At 37.4% G+C, this 16,413-nt stretch overlaps 1 protein-coding gene across 3 annotated transcripts in view; it reads left to right on the forward strand.

Moving 5' to 3' along the window:
• DIAPH2 (diaphanous related formin 2) overlaps positions 1 to 16,413 on the forward strand; it is a 1,026,009-nt gene that overhangs the window by 48,018 nt on the left and 961,578 nt on the right. For 2 of the 3 annotated variants that reach the window (XM_034649855.1, XM_034649854.1), the window contains exons 2-3: positions 7,228 to 7,260; positions 9,880 to 10,056. In XM_034649855.1, the coding sequence (XP_034505746.1) occupies positions 7,228 to 7,260; positions 9,880 to 10,056 (210 nt within the window). The remainder of the gene's footprint in view (positions 1 to 7,227; positions 7,261 to 9,879; positions 10,057 to 16,413) is intronic. The other variant, XM_034649853.1, reaches the window with a different exon arrangement.

Raw genomic sequence — 16,413 nt, forward strand, 5'->3', positions numbered from 1 at the left:
CCGCGTAATTTTTAATTTCTTCTTTTATTTCCTGGTTGACCCCTTTGTCGTTTAGTATCGTGTTGTTTAAGCTCCATGTATTTGTAGCTTTCCAGATTATTTTCTTGTGGGTGACTCCTAGTTTCATAGCATTGTGGTCAGAAAAGATGCATGGTATGACTTCACTCTTGAATTGGTTAAGGTTTGTTTTGTGGTCTATAGGTCATCTATCCTGGAGAATTTTCTATGTACTCTTGAAAAGCATGTATATTCTTCATTTTAGGATGAAATGTTCTAAATACATCTGTTAGATTCATGTGTTTCAAAGTGCCAAAGCCATTGTTTCCTTGTTGATTTTTTGTTTAGATGATCTATTGATGTAAGTGAAGTTAACTCCTGATAATATTCCTTTTATTATTATATACTGTTTTTTGTCTCTTGTTAGTCGTTAAGTCTACTTTGTCAGATATAAGTGTTGCTACTCTGGCTTTCTTTTCTTTTTTTAAAATAGATCTTATGTATGTATGTATGTATTTATTTATTTATTTGAGAGAGAAAGAAGAGGGGGGAGGGAACAGCAGACTCCCTGCTGAGCAGGGAACCCGAAGCAGGGCTCAGTCCCAGCCTCCCGGATCATGAACTGAGCCAAAGGCATATGCTTAACCCACTGAGCCAACCAGGTGCCCCTACTCTGGCTTTTTTTTTGGCATCTTTTTGCGTGATAGATGTTTCTCTTTCCCCTCACTTTCAATCTGCAGGTGTTTTAAGGTCTAAAATGGGTGTCTTGTAGGCAGCATAGGGATTGGTCTTGTTTTTTTATCCATTGTGAGACCCTGCGTGCTTTGACTAGAGAATTTAGTCCATTTACATTCAAAGTAATTATTGATAGATATGTGCTTATTACCATTTTATCACTTATTTTGTGTTTGTTTCTGAATGTTTTCTCTGATCCTTTCATGTCTTTCTCCCTTGCATGATTTGCTGTTTTTGTTTAGTGATATATTTGGATTTTTTACTCTTTATTCTTTGTATATTTATTAGTGGTTTTTGATATATGGTTACCATTTGGGTGGTATATGGCCTCTTCTGAATATAGCAGTCTATATTAAGTTGATGGTCATTTAGGTTTGAACCCATTCTTTACTTTTCCCCATGTTGTAGGTATATCATATTTCACATCTTTTTATTTTGCGAGTTCTTTGATTTTCTTTTTACAGAAATATACATTTTTACTACTTTTATATTTCTACTTTAATACTGCCCATTTTGGTTTCTCCTTTCCACTCACAGCTTTCCCTTTAATATTTTTTACAGGGCTGGTTTAGTGGTCATGAACTCCTTTAGTTTTTGTCTTCCTGGGAAACTATTTCTCCTTCTATTCTGAATCATATCCTGGCTGGGTAGAGTATTCTTGGCTGCTGATTTTTTCTGTTTAGTACTTTGAATATGTCATGCCATGCCCTTTTGTTTTCCCAAGCTTCTGATGAAAAATCCCTGCTACCCTTTTGGGATTTCCTTTGTATATTACTGTCTTCTTTGTCTTGCTGCTTTTAAAATTTTTCTTTATCAGTATATTTTGCCAATTTAAATACCATATGTCTTTAAGAAATAGCAGGAAGATCAGTAGGAGAAGGAAGGGAAGAATGAAGGGGGGGTAAACAGAAGGGGGAATGAACCATGAGAGACTATGGACTCTGGGAAACAAACTGAGGGCTTCAGAGGGGAGGGGAGTGGGGGACTGGGATAAGCTGGTGATGGGTATTAATTTTGCACATATTGCATGGTACACTGGGTGTTATACGCAAATAATCATGGAACACTACATCAAAAACTGAGGATATACTGTATGGTGACTAACATAACATAATAAAAAATTATTATTAAAAAAAAAGAGATTTGGAGGTGTGAGGGCTTTCCTAATGCCCTGGTAAGACCTCACTTGGCTCTGCCTTCTCCATCCAGGGGAAAGGCTGATGCTGGGATGAGTTGTGATGGCCTCGATCATGGCTGGAGAGTGTCAGGGGCTGGTGCTCTGAAGGTGTGCTCCACTTATGTGTCACCTGACTTCCTCTAGCCCAGTTTTGAGGCCACAGACTCAGGGGTCAAATTGATCTGGGTTCAAATTCTGCCTAAGCTTTTTCCAGCTGTCTTACCTTGGGTGATGTACCTTCTAAGCCCAACTTCCTTGCCTGTTAAAAGAAATAAAATAAGCACATTCCTTGTAGGGATGTTTTGGGCTTACCCGGGGGTGGCTACTTAATTTGCAAAATGAAAATGTGGGGCTCCTTGTTCAAAAAGCAAGAATAAAGCTTTTCCCCTTCTTCCACAAAATAAATAAATACATACATACATACATACATACATACATACCATATGTCTTGGTGTGGGTTTGCTTTTGTTGATTTTGATGGGTTTCTTTCTGCCTCCTGAGTCTGGATGTCTGTTTCCTTTCCCAGATTAGGAAAGTTTTCAGCTTTGTTTCTTCAAATAAATTTTCTGCTCCCTTTCTCTGTCTTCTCCTTCTTGGACTCTGTACTACAAATGTTATTATCTTTGAAGGCATCACTGAATTCCCTAAATCTATTCTCATTTTGCATAGTTGTTTTTTCTCCCTTATGTACAGCTTGGTTATTTTTCATTACTCTGCTTTCTAGGTCATTAATTTCTTCCTCTGCTTTTCCCAGCCTGCTTTTCATTCCAGCATGCATGTTTCTCAGTTCATTTGTCTTTCATCTCTGCTGTTATTCCTTATCTCTGTTATAGGTCTCACTCATGTCTTCCACTATTTCCTCAAGCCACCTGAGTATCCTTCTGAGCATTGCTTTAAATAGTCAATCAGGCATGTTATTTATATCTGTTTTATCTAGATATCTGGTTGTGGCCTTGTCCTATTCTTTCATATGGGGTAAATTTCTCTGTTTTCTCATTTTGTCTAAGTCTCTATGTTTGTTTCTCTGTTAGGAAAGTCAGCTATGTCTCCTGTTCTTGTGGGTAATGGCCTTATGAAGAAGAGGTTCTGTAGTGTCCTGCTGTGTGGTTTCCCCTATTTCCCGGGGCTTGGCATTTCTGGAATTGTCTCCAATGTGTGCTGCATGTGCTGTGCAGTTTTGCTGGCCACTTTATCCTTCAGGCCTGTTGTCTGCAGAGGCTGTTTTTGCCTGTTGTGAGCAGTGTTTGGTCTCTGGACTGAATGTGGCCCATTTTGACTAGGTGTGATCTGGTCTGTTTGTTGCCTCTGTTGCTGAAACCGAGACTCAGCAAATCTCCTAAGTTGGGGGATGCAGTGTGAGCAAGGGTTGGACTAGTCTTCTAGGTTAGGAGGCCCACAGTGCTGCCTCTGAGGCAAGCGAAACTGGCACTTCTGGAAGTGTGGTTCCACCAGGGTATGTTGGGCAGGATTTGGGGTAAGTAAGTTAGGTAGTGAGTGTTGGTAATGTGCTGGTTCCCACAGGTAGCCATGTGCTTATGAAGATAGGCAGGGAAGGGAAGTGGCACCTGGCAGTTTCTTTGTTCCTGGAGGGTCTCTTTGTGAATGCTGTCTCTCTGGGATGTGTTCTAAAATGAGCAAATAACCTCTCTACCGTGTGCCCCACTTGGTCTTCAGATTGCTGTTTCCATGCTGTATATCTGCAGGTCTTTTGTCAGCTTCTCTCCAAGAGCTGCCCTAATGCCCTTGGGGCTGTATCGCAGCTAAGCCCACTGACCTTTAAAACTCTAGGCTTTAAGCACTATTGCTTATCAGAAGTCATGAAATTGAAATTTGGCCCCTCTCACTTTCCAAGCCAGTTGTTAGAGGGATTTGTTTTCCCCATGTGCTCCCCTGCATGTGAGTCTGTCTCTTGCCTTCCTCTGCAACCACAGCTCCCTCCTCACTGCAGTCAGTGGGTAATCTGTTTCTCTCCTGAGCTGTGTCTCTGCACTTCCTACTTTCTTTGATGTGGCCTCTTTTCTTCCTTTAGTTGTAAAGTTTGTTCTCTCAGTTTTTATGTCAATTTCTGGGGTATTGAGATGATTTGATAGTTATCTAGTTGTATTCATTGGACAATGCAAACCTAGGGTCTTCTACTCCACTGCCATCTTCTAACCTCAGTGTTTCCATTTAAATAGGATGGATAGATTGGGTCTCACTGAACAAGAACTCCAAAAGGAGGGATTATGGAATAAAGAATATGGAAATACGGAAATGGAAAAGGGCATTGTCAGCAGAGGGAAGAGCCAGTGCATGTGACTGATTGCATTACTGAAGAACAGTGAGGTGGTCACTGTGACTGGAGCTGAGGGAATTAAAAGGACAGTAACAGGAGATGAGGTCTGAGGGATCTGGAGAGAATACAGATCAGGAGGGCCTTGTAGACCATTGTCAGGATTTTGACTTATGCTTGTAGTGAAAGTAGAGAGCTGTTGGAAAGTTTTGAGCAAAGGAGTAACAATCTGAATTTGGTTTTACCAGTATCACTTTGGTATGTTCAAAATTAACTAGGATGATAAAGGTGGAAGCAGGGGACAGGCTAGGATGTTATTATAGAAGTCTAGGTAAGAGGTGATGATTGCTTGAACTAGAATTTTGTTTTAAGTTTCATTGGCAATGAGGAGAGAATGAAAACAGAGGTGATTATAAGGAGGCTGTTTCCAGGGATTAGACTCTAAAATAGGATAGTTTGTGTGTGAAGGAAGAAGAAATTGCAGAACATATACTGTGGGACTTGACAACTGTTTGGCTATAGGGAATGAAGGAGTGACATGGAAGCCTTAAACCTGGATAAATGAAATGTGGATAGTACCATTAACATAAATGTTACCCTCCTTTTTGAAAGTCTGTCCTGATCCTCTGAAACAGCATTTTTACCCCTTTGTGCTCATGTAGTATTTCCATTGGGTTATTAATCGTATACTCATTTTTCCTCCTGCCATCCTTCTTGAAAGCTTAGAGAAATGGTTTGACTCTTAGAATTGTAGCAAGGTTAAGAAGTAATTAGGAAGGTAAAATTTAATTTGCATATACATTTTATGTGAATGTAAAATTTAATTCATTTGCATATACATTTTATGTGGATTATAACCAATGAGCCACATGTGAGTTCAGTAGATTACATGTAAGATGTGTTGGCAAGGACTTTGGGTGCCAGGGGAATGCTCTTTGGTAAGATGTTTGACTCCCTGGGTGATAATGGGAAAAGGCAGTTACCTAAAGGGAGTATCTGTGACTTTGAGATTACCATGAACTGTTTCAATTCAGTAATTCAGTCTTAATATCCTAGATCTTGATTATACTAACTGAAAAGTTTATATGTTGACTGAGAGTTAGTATGTAGTCATAACCAGATAGATCTGTGGTCCTTGGGCAGGTCGCTTGGCCTCTTCAAACTTCAGTTTCATAATTTGTAAAATGAGAGGTTTTGACCAGATTATTTTAAATTCCATCCACCTTTAATATTCTCTAACTCCATACTGTGTGATTAAATATGGACAAAAAAGTTAATTTCAAAGAAAAGCAAGTGGGGTTGGAGAAGAAAACTCAAATTTCTTCCCATAGGACAAGGCAGAAAGATTACTAACAATACTTGTCACCATACATTCAATTGAGATATAAATTTAAAGCATTCCAGACATATTTGTACCTTAAGCTAGATAATTTGACTAAATCAAATTGTATTTTCCCTTAATTTACATTCTCACTTTGAAGATATAGATGTGTCTTTGAGTTTATATCCCCAAAGGATAGAAAGGAAAGAAGTTATTGCTTGAAGAATTGTATATATAATCTGCCTACTTAAACATGGGTGGACAGGTACATATTTGGATGGTGGCATGGTAGTTGAGAATTTGACATTTCTCACGCTGATTTTACATTACAGGTGATCATGAAGCTTACCATCGTGCATAAAGATTTTCTTTAGCTAAGTATGAATATTAAAGAGGAAATACATAGAGATAGTCCTATGGTGAATTAACCTCTCTTAAAATGGCTTCAGTTCTGATATGAATATTCCCCCTTCTTTTTTTCCCCTAGGCAATAAAATTTGATTGGGGTGTGCTGAAGACATAGTACAAAAATGTAGAAGTATAGATACCTGAGGGAATCAATGGATTAAAATTAGAAAGAGAACTATACATATAATAGTGTATTTGTCCCAGCTGATCCAGAGGAGGATGATCCTTAACAGCATTTTGTTGATGGTGTTTGAAGACAATTTCATGAGATCCTGAGACCAAATAATTCTCACTTATTTAGAACTCATAATGAATTCTTATCAGTGGGATGACCACATTTTTCTTAGTAAAAAGCATTGTGAGCAAGCTTGACCAAGTTGATGCTCATCATTCAGCTTCTATTGTAAGAAATAAATGTATAGGATGTGGCAGAAAGATTAATTTCAATTCTTAACTGGTGACTTTAAAAAATCTTCCTAATTACAATTTTTAATTAGAATTTCAACATATTTATAATATAATAACTGCCCTTCATGCTGATCATATGCTATTGCAAGATCTTGAATTACCTTCTCAGTCATGGAAGATTACTAAATTATTACTTTATTTACTTTACTGTAATATTGCTTTATTACTTTAGTATTGCTGTACTCTAATGCTTCGAATAGTGGTGCCCATTTTGTTGTATGGTGGCTTTTATTAACCACTGTATTTTATTAACTAGGATACACCATTTTAAGTGCTTCCCAACATTAGAAGTAGAAAACCACATGTAAAAAACAAGTGTTGGAATTTTTGAGAAATGGACATATATTAACAGAATCCATTAATCCAATTTTATCTAGAATATTTATAAAGATGTCCTATATTCAATGTAACTGAGCTCTAGACTCAGCTGTTTCATTTTATTTCATTAATATTAAATGTGACGTTTTTCCTATTTTTAAAAATTTATTTTAAAAATATGATTCATTCTAAAATTTTGAAAAAACCTGAAAGGGTTTATGACTTTGCTATATCTTTTCTCATGTTTGAGCACTATGGTAATGATGTCTGATCCAAATCTGTCTTTAGGACCTTGCTAGTCATCTTTAAAAACAAATAGACACCCCCATCCAAATCTTCATTTTTGATCATTAAAAGAGCTTTTTTTTCCTTTTGTAAAGAATGTATGTGGTTATATATTTAAACCTGCTAATTCTTTTTGATTAGTTATAATTAATAAAACAAATGGGTATCATTCAATGATTAATTTATTTGATCTGTGAATTTCTCTTATCTGACAGGTATTCTTTTTTTTCCTTTTGGTTTTAATAGAACATTCAAATAAAAACTTTGGCAGATGATGTGGTAAGGTGGTCTTAGTAGCATGTTGTTATGTTACTTATGCATGTTGCCTTTTTTACTATAGTGGGTGGACATTAAAGCATTGATGTATGTAAGATATAAAATATCTAGATGTTTACAAAGCACAGTAAAATGGAAATTTGTCAAGAGAATTGCTTTTCTTTTTTTGGATATTAAAGTACAGAATTACATGAGAGCTCAATAAAATTTTGATATATACCTTAATCTAATTTTTTTGGTCTATATATAAATCTAACCCTGGAAAATACAGATTTTTTCTTTTTTGATAGCCAAGTAAACTGAGTAAGTAAAAGATTAGTATCAATATTGGGGGAAATTAAAGTAGAAAGGAAGCTAAGTTTATTATGTTAGATATATGCTATTAAATTTAAAATTCTTAAATATTTTGAGCTGAGGCTATCATAGTAAAACTTATTAAAAGTTATGGGCTTAACATTTAAGTGTACCCTTTTATAGCTAAACTTTTAAAATACAGTATTTTAAGCAGTGTCAGTTTTTTCTTTGTGAAGTTACAAATAATGTAAAATATTAGTGATTCAAAAGGTAAAATTATATAGCTTAACTTCATTTTCTTATCAAGATATAGCTGAAAGCAAAAGCCCATTTTCTAGATAGAAATGAAGGGCATAGTGGAAGATCAAATATATATGTAAATAATGCTACTCAATTAAAAGCTAGTACTGCAAAAGTGACATGAAGGGACAGGAACAGAGAAACATTGATTTAATGGTCGATTGCATATATAAATGCTTTTATGTCCACCATATTTTTTAGCGAAATTTTTGACCATTGAATATGTACTCAAGCTTGTTTGGGATTACTTAATATTTTTTATTGAGTTGTTTGAAAATATAATACATATCTAAACCAACTTAATTTTCCTCAAAGAGTTAAAAGAAAATTGGAATATAGTTCAGGATAATTTGAAGAAATGAATCTTAATGTGAACACTGGGATTGGAACCAGGGACTTCACAAATTTAGCGAGTCACTTTTTCTGTGAAATGAGAGTTGGTCTAGATGATTTTTCAGATTTCTTCCCAGCTCTAAAACACTATGATTTATATGATCTCTTTGTAAGAAATCATGTACTAAAATCATTTTTGTAATCCTAAATAAGCTGCATAAACTGCTCGTATTTCAAAGTATAGCTTTAAAAAAAAAGTGTTCTTTGAATCAAAATGAAAAGCATGTTCTTTAAATGGGGGGAGTCAACAGAAAATTATGTAAGTTGCTGTAATTACTTCTGTGATGCAGTTTGTATTGTTGAAATAATTTATAAGGACTCAGTAACATGGCAGTGAAGATTACTGTCCTCACATCTAACATGTGTGCTTGTTTAACATGAGTTGATGGTATGCATGTGCTTTCTAACAGAAACCAGAATAAAACTGAGTTGCATTCAGTTTTATGGACATTACTAATTTTTGAGGTCTAATGTTTTGGGGTTTAAAACAGATTGGGCTATTTACATGTACCTGGAGTCATTAATACACTCTATGTGAAATAGCAAGCTAATTATTAGAGATTGTGCTAATTATTAGAGATTGTACATGGGATCAAAGTTTCAGAGTCAATATCCATAAAACATCAAGTTCTTTATAATAGTATGTAGGAATAAGATATTTCTATGTATGTTAACATTACCATTAAATGGAAAAGGTGATGTCTTGTTATTCCCAGTTTTTAGGGGAAAAAAGTAAGGGAAATAATAGTAACAGCAATAATAATAATAAATAGCAGCTAAGTGCACTAAACATATCAATTTATTTAAATCTCAGAATAACTCTGTGGTATAGGTAATATCATTATTTACTTAACATTTAATAACTTGTATTTTAAAGACTTTATTTATTTATTTTAGGGAAAGAGAGAGAGAATCTCAAGCAGACTCCCCACTGAGCATGGAACCCTATATGGGGCTTGATCTCATAACCCCTATGTGATGACTGAGCTGAAATCGAGTCGAACACTTACCCGAAAGAGCCACCCAGACGCCCCTTGTTATCTGTATTTTAGAGATTAGAGATTAGGAAACAGAGCACACGTAATTTGCACAGGATTCCTCAGCTAGGAAAGGGTAGATTCAAACCCAGGCATTCTGGCTTCAGAGTGTATGTTCTTAACCATTATACTCAGCCGCTATGCTGACAAAGTATCCATGGATACTTGTCACAATTTTTGGCACTTTGAAGAGAGAAACATTACTATAATTTCCCTCTTAGAATTGAATATTGGTGCTCTTTTTATTTCCTTTCTTTATTTCTCGTAGTTCAAAAATTGCCACCAAAGCTACATCTCCCTTAAACAACCACGTGACTTTGACGCAGGACCTTTTTTTTTTTTTTTTTTAACCCACTTACTATGTAAGACAGAAATAAGGGACTAGGTTTACTTTAGAGGAATACTTTTCACACCTCAGACTTTTGAGACTGGAGAACTACTACAAGTTTTCAAAATTGTACAATCTCTAACTGGAGCTTGTTGCTTAAGAGTTTGCAGTAATGATATACATTACACTAAATGCTATTTTGATGTTTCAGTAGTTCATATTTGTGATTCTGGGTTTCTCTCTTAGAGTTTCTTATTTTTTTCTTTGTAGCGTGACCGAATTACAAATTTTAGAAAATCTACTGTCAAAAAAGAAAAACCTCTTATTCAACATCCTATTGATTCTCAAGTTGCAATGAGTGAGTTTCCAGCAGCTCAGCCATTATATGATGAACGATCTTTGAATTTGTCAGAAAAGGAAGTACTGGATCTGTTTGAGAAAATGATGGTAAGTTAGACCCCTGCTTTTGTAATTCTAAAATTCGTGTGTCCAAAGTGACATGGGGTTTTAAGTAGTTAAATTTGTATGGACTGTGTTTATATCATGTAAGAGAGAGACCAGAAACCTGTTGATAAAACAGAACTATTTTCAGAAGTATCTGTTTTTTGAACTAAAACATCCTAACCTATTACTTCTACAGTGAGATCCAGAAAGCAGGGGCTCTCTTATTTATTTGTGTTCTCTAGTATTTTATAGTCTCTGGCATATTGAATCAGTTTTTTAATTAACTAATTTGCGTTTCTGTTTCTGTGAAGTAAAACAGGCCAAATTTCACTTTGCTGAAAACAACACAAGGTATCTTGTTGGGTATATGAAATAGAGTTGGGAAGACAGAGGGTAAAAAACCAAAAACGAAAAAACAAAAAACATAGAGGAGAAACAATGCCTGGGAAGAGAAGGAAGATGGCAGTGGAGTAGGAGGACCCTAGGCTCAATTCATCCCATGAACACAAGTAGATAACTATCAAATCATTCTAAATACTTCAGAAATTGACCTGAAGACTGACAGAACAAACTCTACAAATAAAGGGAGAGAAGAGGCCACATCAAAGAAAGTAGGAAGTGCAGAGATGTGGTTTAGGGGAAAAATGGATCAATGCTACTGAGGAGGGGAGGGAGCTCTGGTCTAGAGAAGGGCTAGAGAGAGACTGAGAGAGAGAAGGAGAAGCACATGGGGGGATGTACATGGAGAATGTTTTCCCAAAGCTCTTGGCTTTGGAAAACAAGAGGGGCTGAATTTCATGAGTTCTTGCAACCAGTAGGGATTGAAGCCTGGAGTTTTGAAGGTCAGCAAGCTTGGCTGGGACAGAGCCCTGAGGGTACCACCCTGCTCCTGGAGAGAAGGCAGGTAAACATCCCAAGGACGTGGCATGGAAACAGCGATCTGAAAAGCACCTGGAAAGCATGGGGATTATTCGCTATCCTCTGATCTTGCCCCTGAGAAGCAGCATTCACTGAGATACCTCTCTGGGAAAAAGGAGCTGGGTGGAGCCATTCCCCCCCCCACACACATAACACCATAAAAAGTGAGCCAACTGCTGAAAGCAACATAGTACCAACACTGGCTCTATAATTTACTAACACCAAGCCCCACCCCTCTGTGCTCTGTTGGAGCTGCCCTTCTCAGGCTTGCTTCAGGACCAGCATGGTGGGCCTAACTTCCAGAACACCAGCATAAACCTCTGACCTCACCACATCTCCTGACCAGAGAGTTTTGCAGGGCCTCAGTTCCAGTGGAGGTGGTGAAAAGACTCATTTCATAAGCAGAGCAGAGCAGACCAGAGCACACCTGGTTAAACTCAACACATTCAGGCCAGGGACCAAACACTGGCCACAGCAGACAAGGAGAATACCATCTGCAGAATACTGGCCTGAAGGATAGAGCAGCCCCAAAACAACAGCAGAGTACATGTAGCACATACCAGAGACACTCCCTGAAGCTCCAGGCCTTGGACACTACGTGACCTCTTCTTCATAAGGCCATTACTTGCAGGAGCAGGAGACATAACTGGATTTTCTAACAGAGAAGAAGACAGAGACTTAGAGAAAATGCAAAGATGAAGGAATTTATCCCAAATGAAAGAACAAGATGAGACCTTGGCTACAAATCTAAGTGAAACTGATATAAGTTACATGCCTGATGGAGAATTTAATGCAGTGATCATAAGTATACTCACTGGGATTGAGAGAAGAGTAGAAGACATCGGTGACAGCCTTACCACAGAGATAAAACATCTTAATTGACCTACCAGTAGCATTTGATACAATTGATCATACTCTCCAGTTACTCAGGCTAAAGTCTTTGGAACTATCTTTTAACTATTTTTTTCTTACCTTTAATTCATTTTGTAACTCATTAACTCTTCATTCAAAGTAAGGTACTTGGAATAGCTGACCATTTCTTATCACCTTCACTGGTCCCATACAAGCTGAAATCTTACCTGGGCTGCCACAATAGTGGTGGGACTGTAGGACTCCTCAACTCTTAATTGGTCTCCATGTTTCACCATGACCCTCTACAGTATATTTTCAATACAAAAATATTATCCATTTAAATCCTGAACAGTATCATATCAGTTGGCTTCTCAAATCTCTCCCATGGCTCCCATTTCACTTGGTGTACAAATGCCAGTACACTTATAATAGCCTATAAGGCCCTGTGTGATCTGATCCCCACTTTACCTCTTTGATATCTTCCTATGCTACTCTCTCCATTTGCTCACTCTGTTTCAGACATGCACCTGCCTGTGTCATAATTGTAGCCCTCGGCAAAAGTGATTCTTGGTGGTTTCTAAATTTTTCAATTTGTGTACAGTGTTTTAAAACTTTTTATAACATTTCTGTTTTGTTTGAATATTCTAATTTTTAATGAGAATATTACCACTTTCCTCTTTAAATGCGTGTTTTTATTTATTTTTCTTTATTTTTTTTTAAATGCGTGTTTTTAAAAAAGATTTACTCGTGGATTCGTAAATGTGATTTAAAGAGAGGTACAACTTAGAGCCACGTTTTCTCTATTGGGAATTTTTCTTTCCATGGGAATTTCAGAATAAGAAGTTGGATAAATACGATTTGATCAAAAGGACCAAAAAGATCAGTAAATATTTTTTAAGGATTGAATCTCTTCTTGGGAGGAGTCTGCTTGTACATTGAATATTATGTATTTTCTGTTATCTTTAGTTTGACCATAATTAATTTACAGCAAAGAAGTTATTTTATGAATTATCATAGCTTTCATTTACTGTGCCCTTACTGGCCTGGCATGTAACTAAATAGGTTATATGTATTATTTCAGTAGATCCTTATGAAAATGCCACAGAGTAGGTGACAATTTTACTCCAATTTTAGATGAGGAAATTGAATCTAAGAGAGAGTCTGAACAAATTGGTTTTGTAACTTGCCTAAGCTAGTAAGTGGCTGAGCTGGAACATAAATTTAGGTGCATAAAAATGTAAAAAAATGGCATTTTTGTAGCATCTATCTTTTAAAAAAGATTTTATTTATATATTTGAGAGAGAGAGAGAGAAAGCACAAGCAGGAGGAATGGCAAAGGGAGAGGGAGAAGCAGGCTCCCTGCTGAGCAGGGAGCCCAACACAGGGCTTTATCCCAGGACCCCAGGATCATGACCTGAGCTGAAGGCAGATGCTTAATCAACTGAGCCACCCAGGTGTCCCTTGTAACATCTATCTTTAATAATGTTTCATTTAAGCTAAATATAATATTAACACGTTTTCTTTGCACACATACTCAGTGGAAGTAGAAGGCAACTCAGAAGTAAATTGGTTAGTAGGCAAAGCCAGTTTGAGATGGATTATCTCCTACTGATGATGGAAAGTTATCTGTAACTTCCTTTTACAAAGCATCAGTTGAAAAGAAAGAGGCCGAAAATTTATAATGGAATACTGTTAAAATGCCATTATCTAAATTGATTCGGAGAAGACACTTAAGTGGTTTTGTTTTTAAAAGACAAATAGATTTCCCAGCATGAAATTTCTTGTATTTCACTCTTTGTAGGTGTCCTTCTTTGTAAAAATAACGTAATAGATGTTCTTGTCCTACTTGATGGCCATTATGGTACTCTTGTTTTTCTTGATTCTCACCTTTTATTGTCCTATTTCTGTTGATTGGCTTTTTTACACTTTAGTGAACTACAAATAAACATTTAGGCCATTTGACCTAAACACTCAATATGTGTTTTAGGATACATACCGAGGTGTAAAAAATTCTAAACAGTTGTACAAAATAGCACAACATTATACACAGTAATCATTCATGAGATGCTTGACAAGAAATAAGTTACCTTGAAATTGCTAATAAAATTTATTATTTGGAATTTCTGGGTAGTGATGTATTTTGGTAAGACTTTTGGTGAAAAGCTTAAATAATGAAAGACAGTATTCAAGTATAACCCTCTCTTACTCTGATAATTGAAACTCTTGTTATGCTTGAGGATCATATCTGTCAACAGCAGTTCTCATTGTACAGGCTTGTAAACGTAGATAATAGGGGATATTGGGTTAAATCTGAAATTACTAAAGGACATAATTTTTTAAATATTAACTCTGATTACTATAACTCTTATTTCATTACTAATAGCTTGTTTTAAAAATCACTTGATTATTGCTAAGTAAAATCATGCAACAAGTTCAGTTAGCTGAAAGGTCTGAGTGGTTAGATTTTACTACTGTATTCATAAATTACTAACGTTCCATTGATTCTGACATCTCTTTTATCCATTGGTAAGTCACTTTTCATATTGTAGATATTCAGTGAAACAATTATAGATGGATCATTTGCATAATGGTATCAATGGCTATCGCTGACAGATTTTAAACTCCAAATCTGAAAGTTTTAGATGATGATTTTATGAAGCACATGCTCTTTATTAGCAGCATGTCTTCAGTAGTTTGTAAGACTGAATTTTGTACTTAGAGTATAGTCACTGAGTATTAATTGAAAATTAGGAAGCATTTCTGTTAAAACTTTCAAGAATGAAAAAGACTTGTTTTTATATGATTTTTATAATTAGCCGCAGGAGTAATTTTACTTGCTCTTTAAGATTCTTGTTCCCCTCCTCTGCCCAGAATCATGTTTTCAAATGTTTCACAAGTGGGTAAAGGTAGTAGGACCAAAACAACAATTATGCTACTACATTTTTTTTTCCTGCTAACTGTAAAAGATGACTGAGTTATGGTAGTATTACATATCATCTTTAACCCGAAATTCAAATTTGAATGAGATTCATATTTGTAACCTTTCCCATGTTAATCAGAAGCATTTTGTATCACTTCTAATTAGATTGGTAAAATATCTCTGAGAGGAGTTAAGATGGCGGAGGAGTAGGGGACCCCTTTTTCAGCCGGTCCCCTGAGTTGAGCTGGATAGGTACCAGCAGCATGAACATCCACGGAATCAGCCTGAGACGCAGGAAGATACATCTGGATCTCTACAAATGAACTCGGTGTGCTCACTGGATCCAGACTGAGACCGGGAGCTCTGGGAGCGCGCGCGGGGCGGCTGGCGGTGTTAGAAACACAAAGGACAGAGACACACTGGCCCTGGAAGTGAGGGCTGGGACGCCTGGTGTGGGGCATACAGCCCGGGATGCTGCAGGGTTGAGCAGCACCAAGAGAAACAGAGTTAAAGTGGCCAGAACATCAGTGGAGAACGGGCTGCAAACCCTGTGTTCTGTGACAGAGGCTGAATTTCAGCCGCTGCTGCTCTGACTCTCAGGAGAGGCACAGCAAACTGCCAGGGAAAGCCGCCAGGGAACAAAAGCCTGGAAATACCGGCTCACAGCGTGCCCAACTCCATCCCCCCTCTCAGGGGACACGGAGACTCTACCCAAACAGGGTTTCCTGAGTATCGGCGCTGCAGGCCCCTCCCCCAGAAGGCAGGCTGAAAAATCAAGAAGCCCACAACCCGGGGCACCTGGCTGGCGCAGTCATTAAGCGCCTGTCTTCGGATTAGGGCATGATCACAGCGTTCCGGAAAGGAGTCCCTCATTGGGCTTCTCCGCTGGGAACCTGCTTCTTCCTCTCCCACTCCCCTGCTTGGGTTCCCTTTCTTGCTGACTGTCTGTCTCTCTCTCTCTCAAATAAATAAATAAAATCTTTAAGGAAGAAGCCCACATCCCTAAGATCTCTATAAGACAAGGGCGCACGGCCTGGGTCCCAGTCAATAATTTGGGCCCTGGACAACCCTGCAATCTATCCTCATCAGAATGACGAGAAGGAGAAGTCCCCCCCAGCAAAGAAAAGACAATGAGTCTGTGGCCTCACCACAGAAATAATAGATATGGATGTAACCAAATTATCAGAAATGGAATTCAGAGCAAGTGGTCAAGATGATGAGTAGACTTGAAAAAAGTATTAACGAAAATGTTACTGAGAATATAGAATCCCTAAGGGCAGAAATGAGAGCGAATCTTGACAGAAATTAAAAATTCTATGAGCCAAATGCAGTCAAACTAGAGGCTCTGACGGCCAGGGTCACCGAGGCAGAGGAATGCATTAGCGAATTGGAGGATGGGTTAGTAGAAGAAAAAACGAAAATAGAAGCTGGTCTTAAAAAAATCCACACCCACGAATGTAGATTATGGGAGATTACTGACTCTATGAAACGATCCAATGTCAGAATCATCGGCATCCCTGAAGGGGTGGAGAAAAACAGAGGTCTAGAAGAGATATTTGAACAAATTGTAGCTGAAAACTTCCCTAATCTAGCAAGGGAAACAAGCATTCGTGTCCAAGAGGCAGAGAGGACCCCATCCAAGCTCAACCAGGACAAACCTACGCCACGGC

This window comes from Ailuropoda melanoleuca, chromosome X, assembly GCF_002007445.2.
Source record: "Ailuropoda melanoleuca isolate Jingjing chromosome X, ASM200744v2, whole genome shotgun sequence".
NCBI lineage: Eukaryota > Metazoa > Chordata > Mammalia > Carnivora > Ursidae > Ailuropoda > Ailuropoda melanoleuca.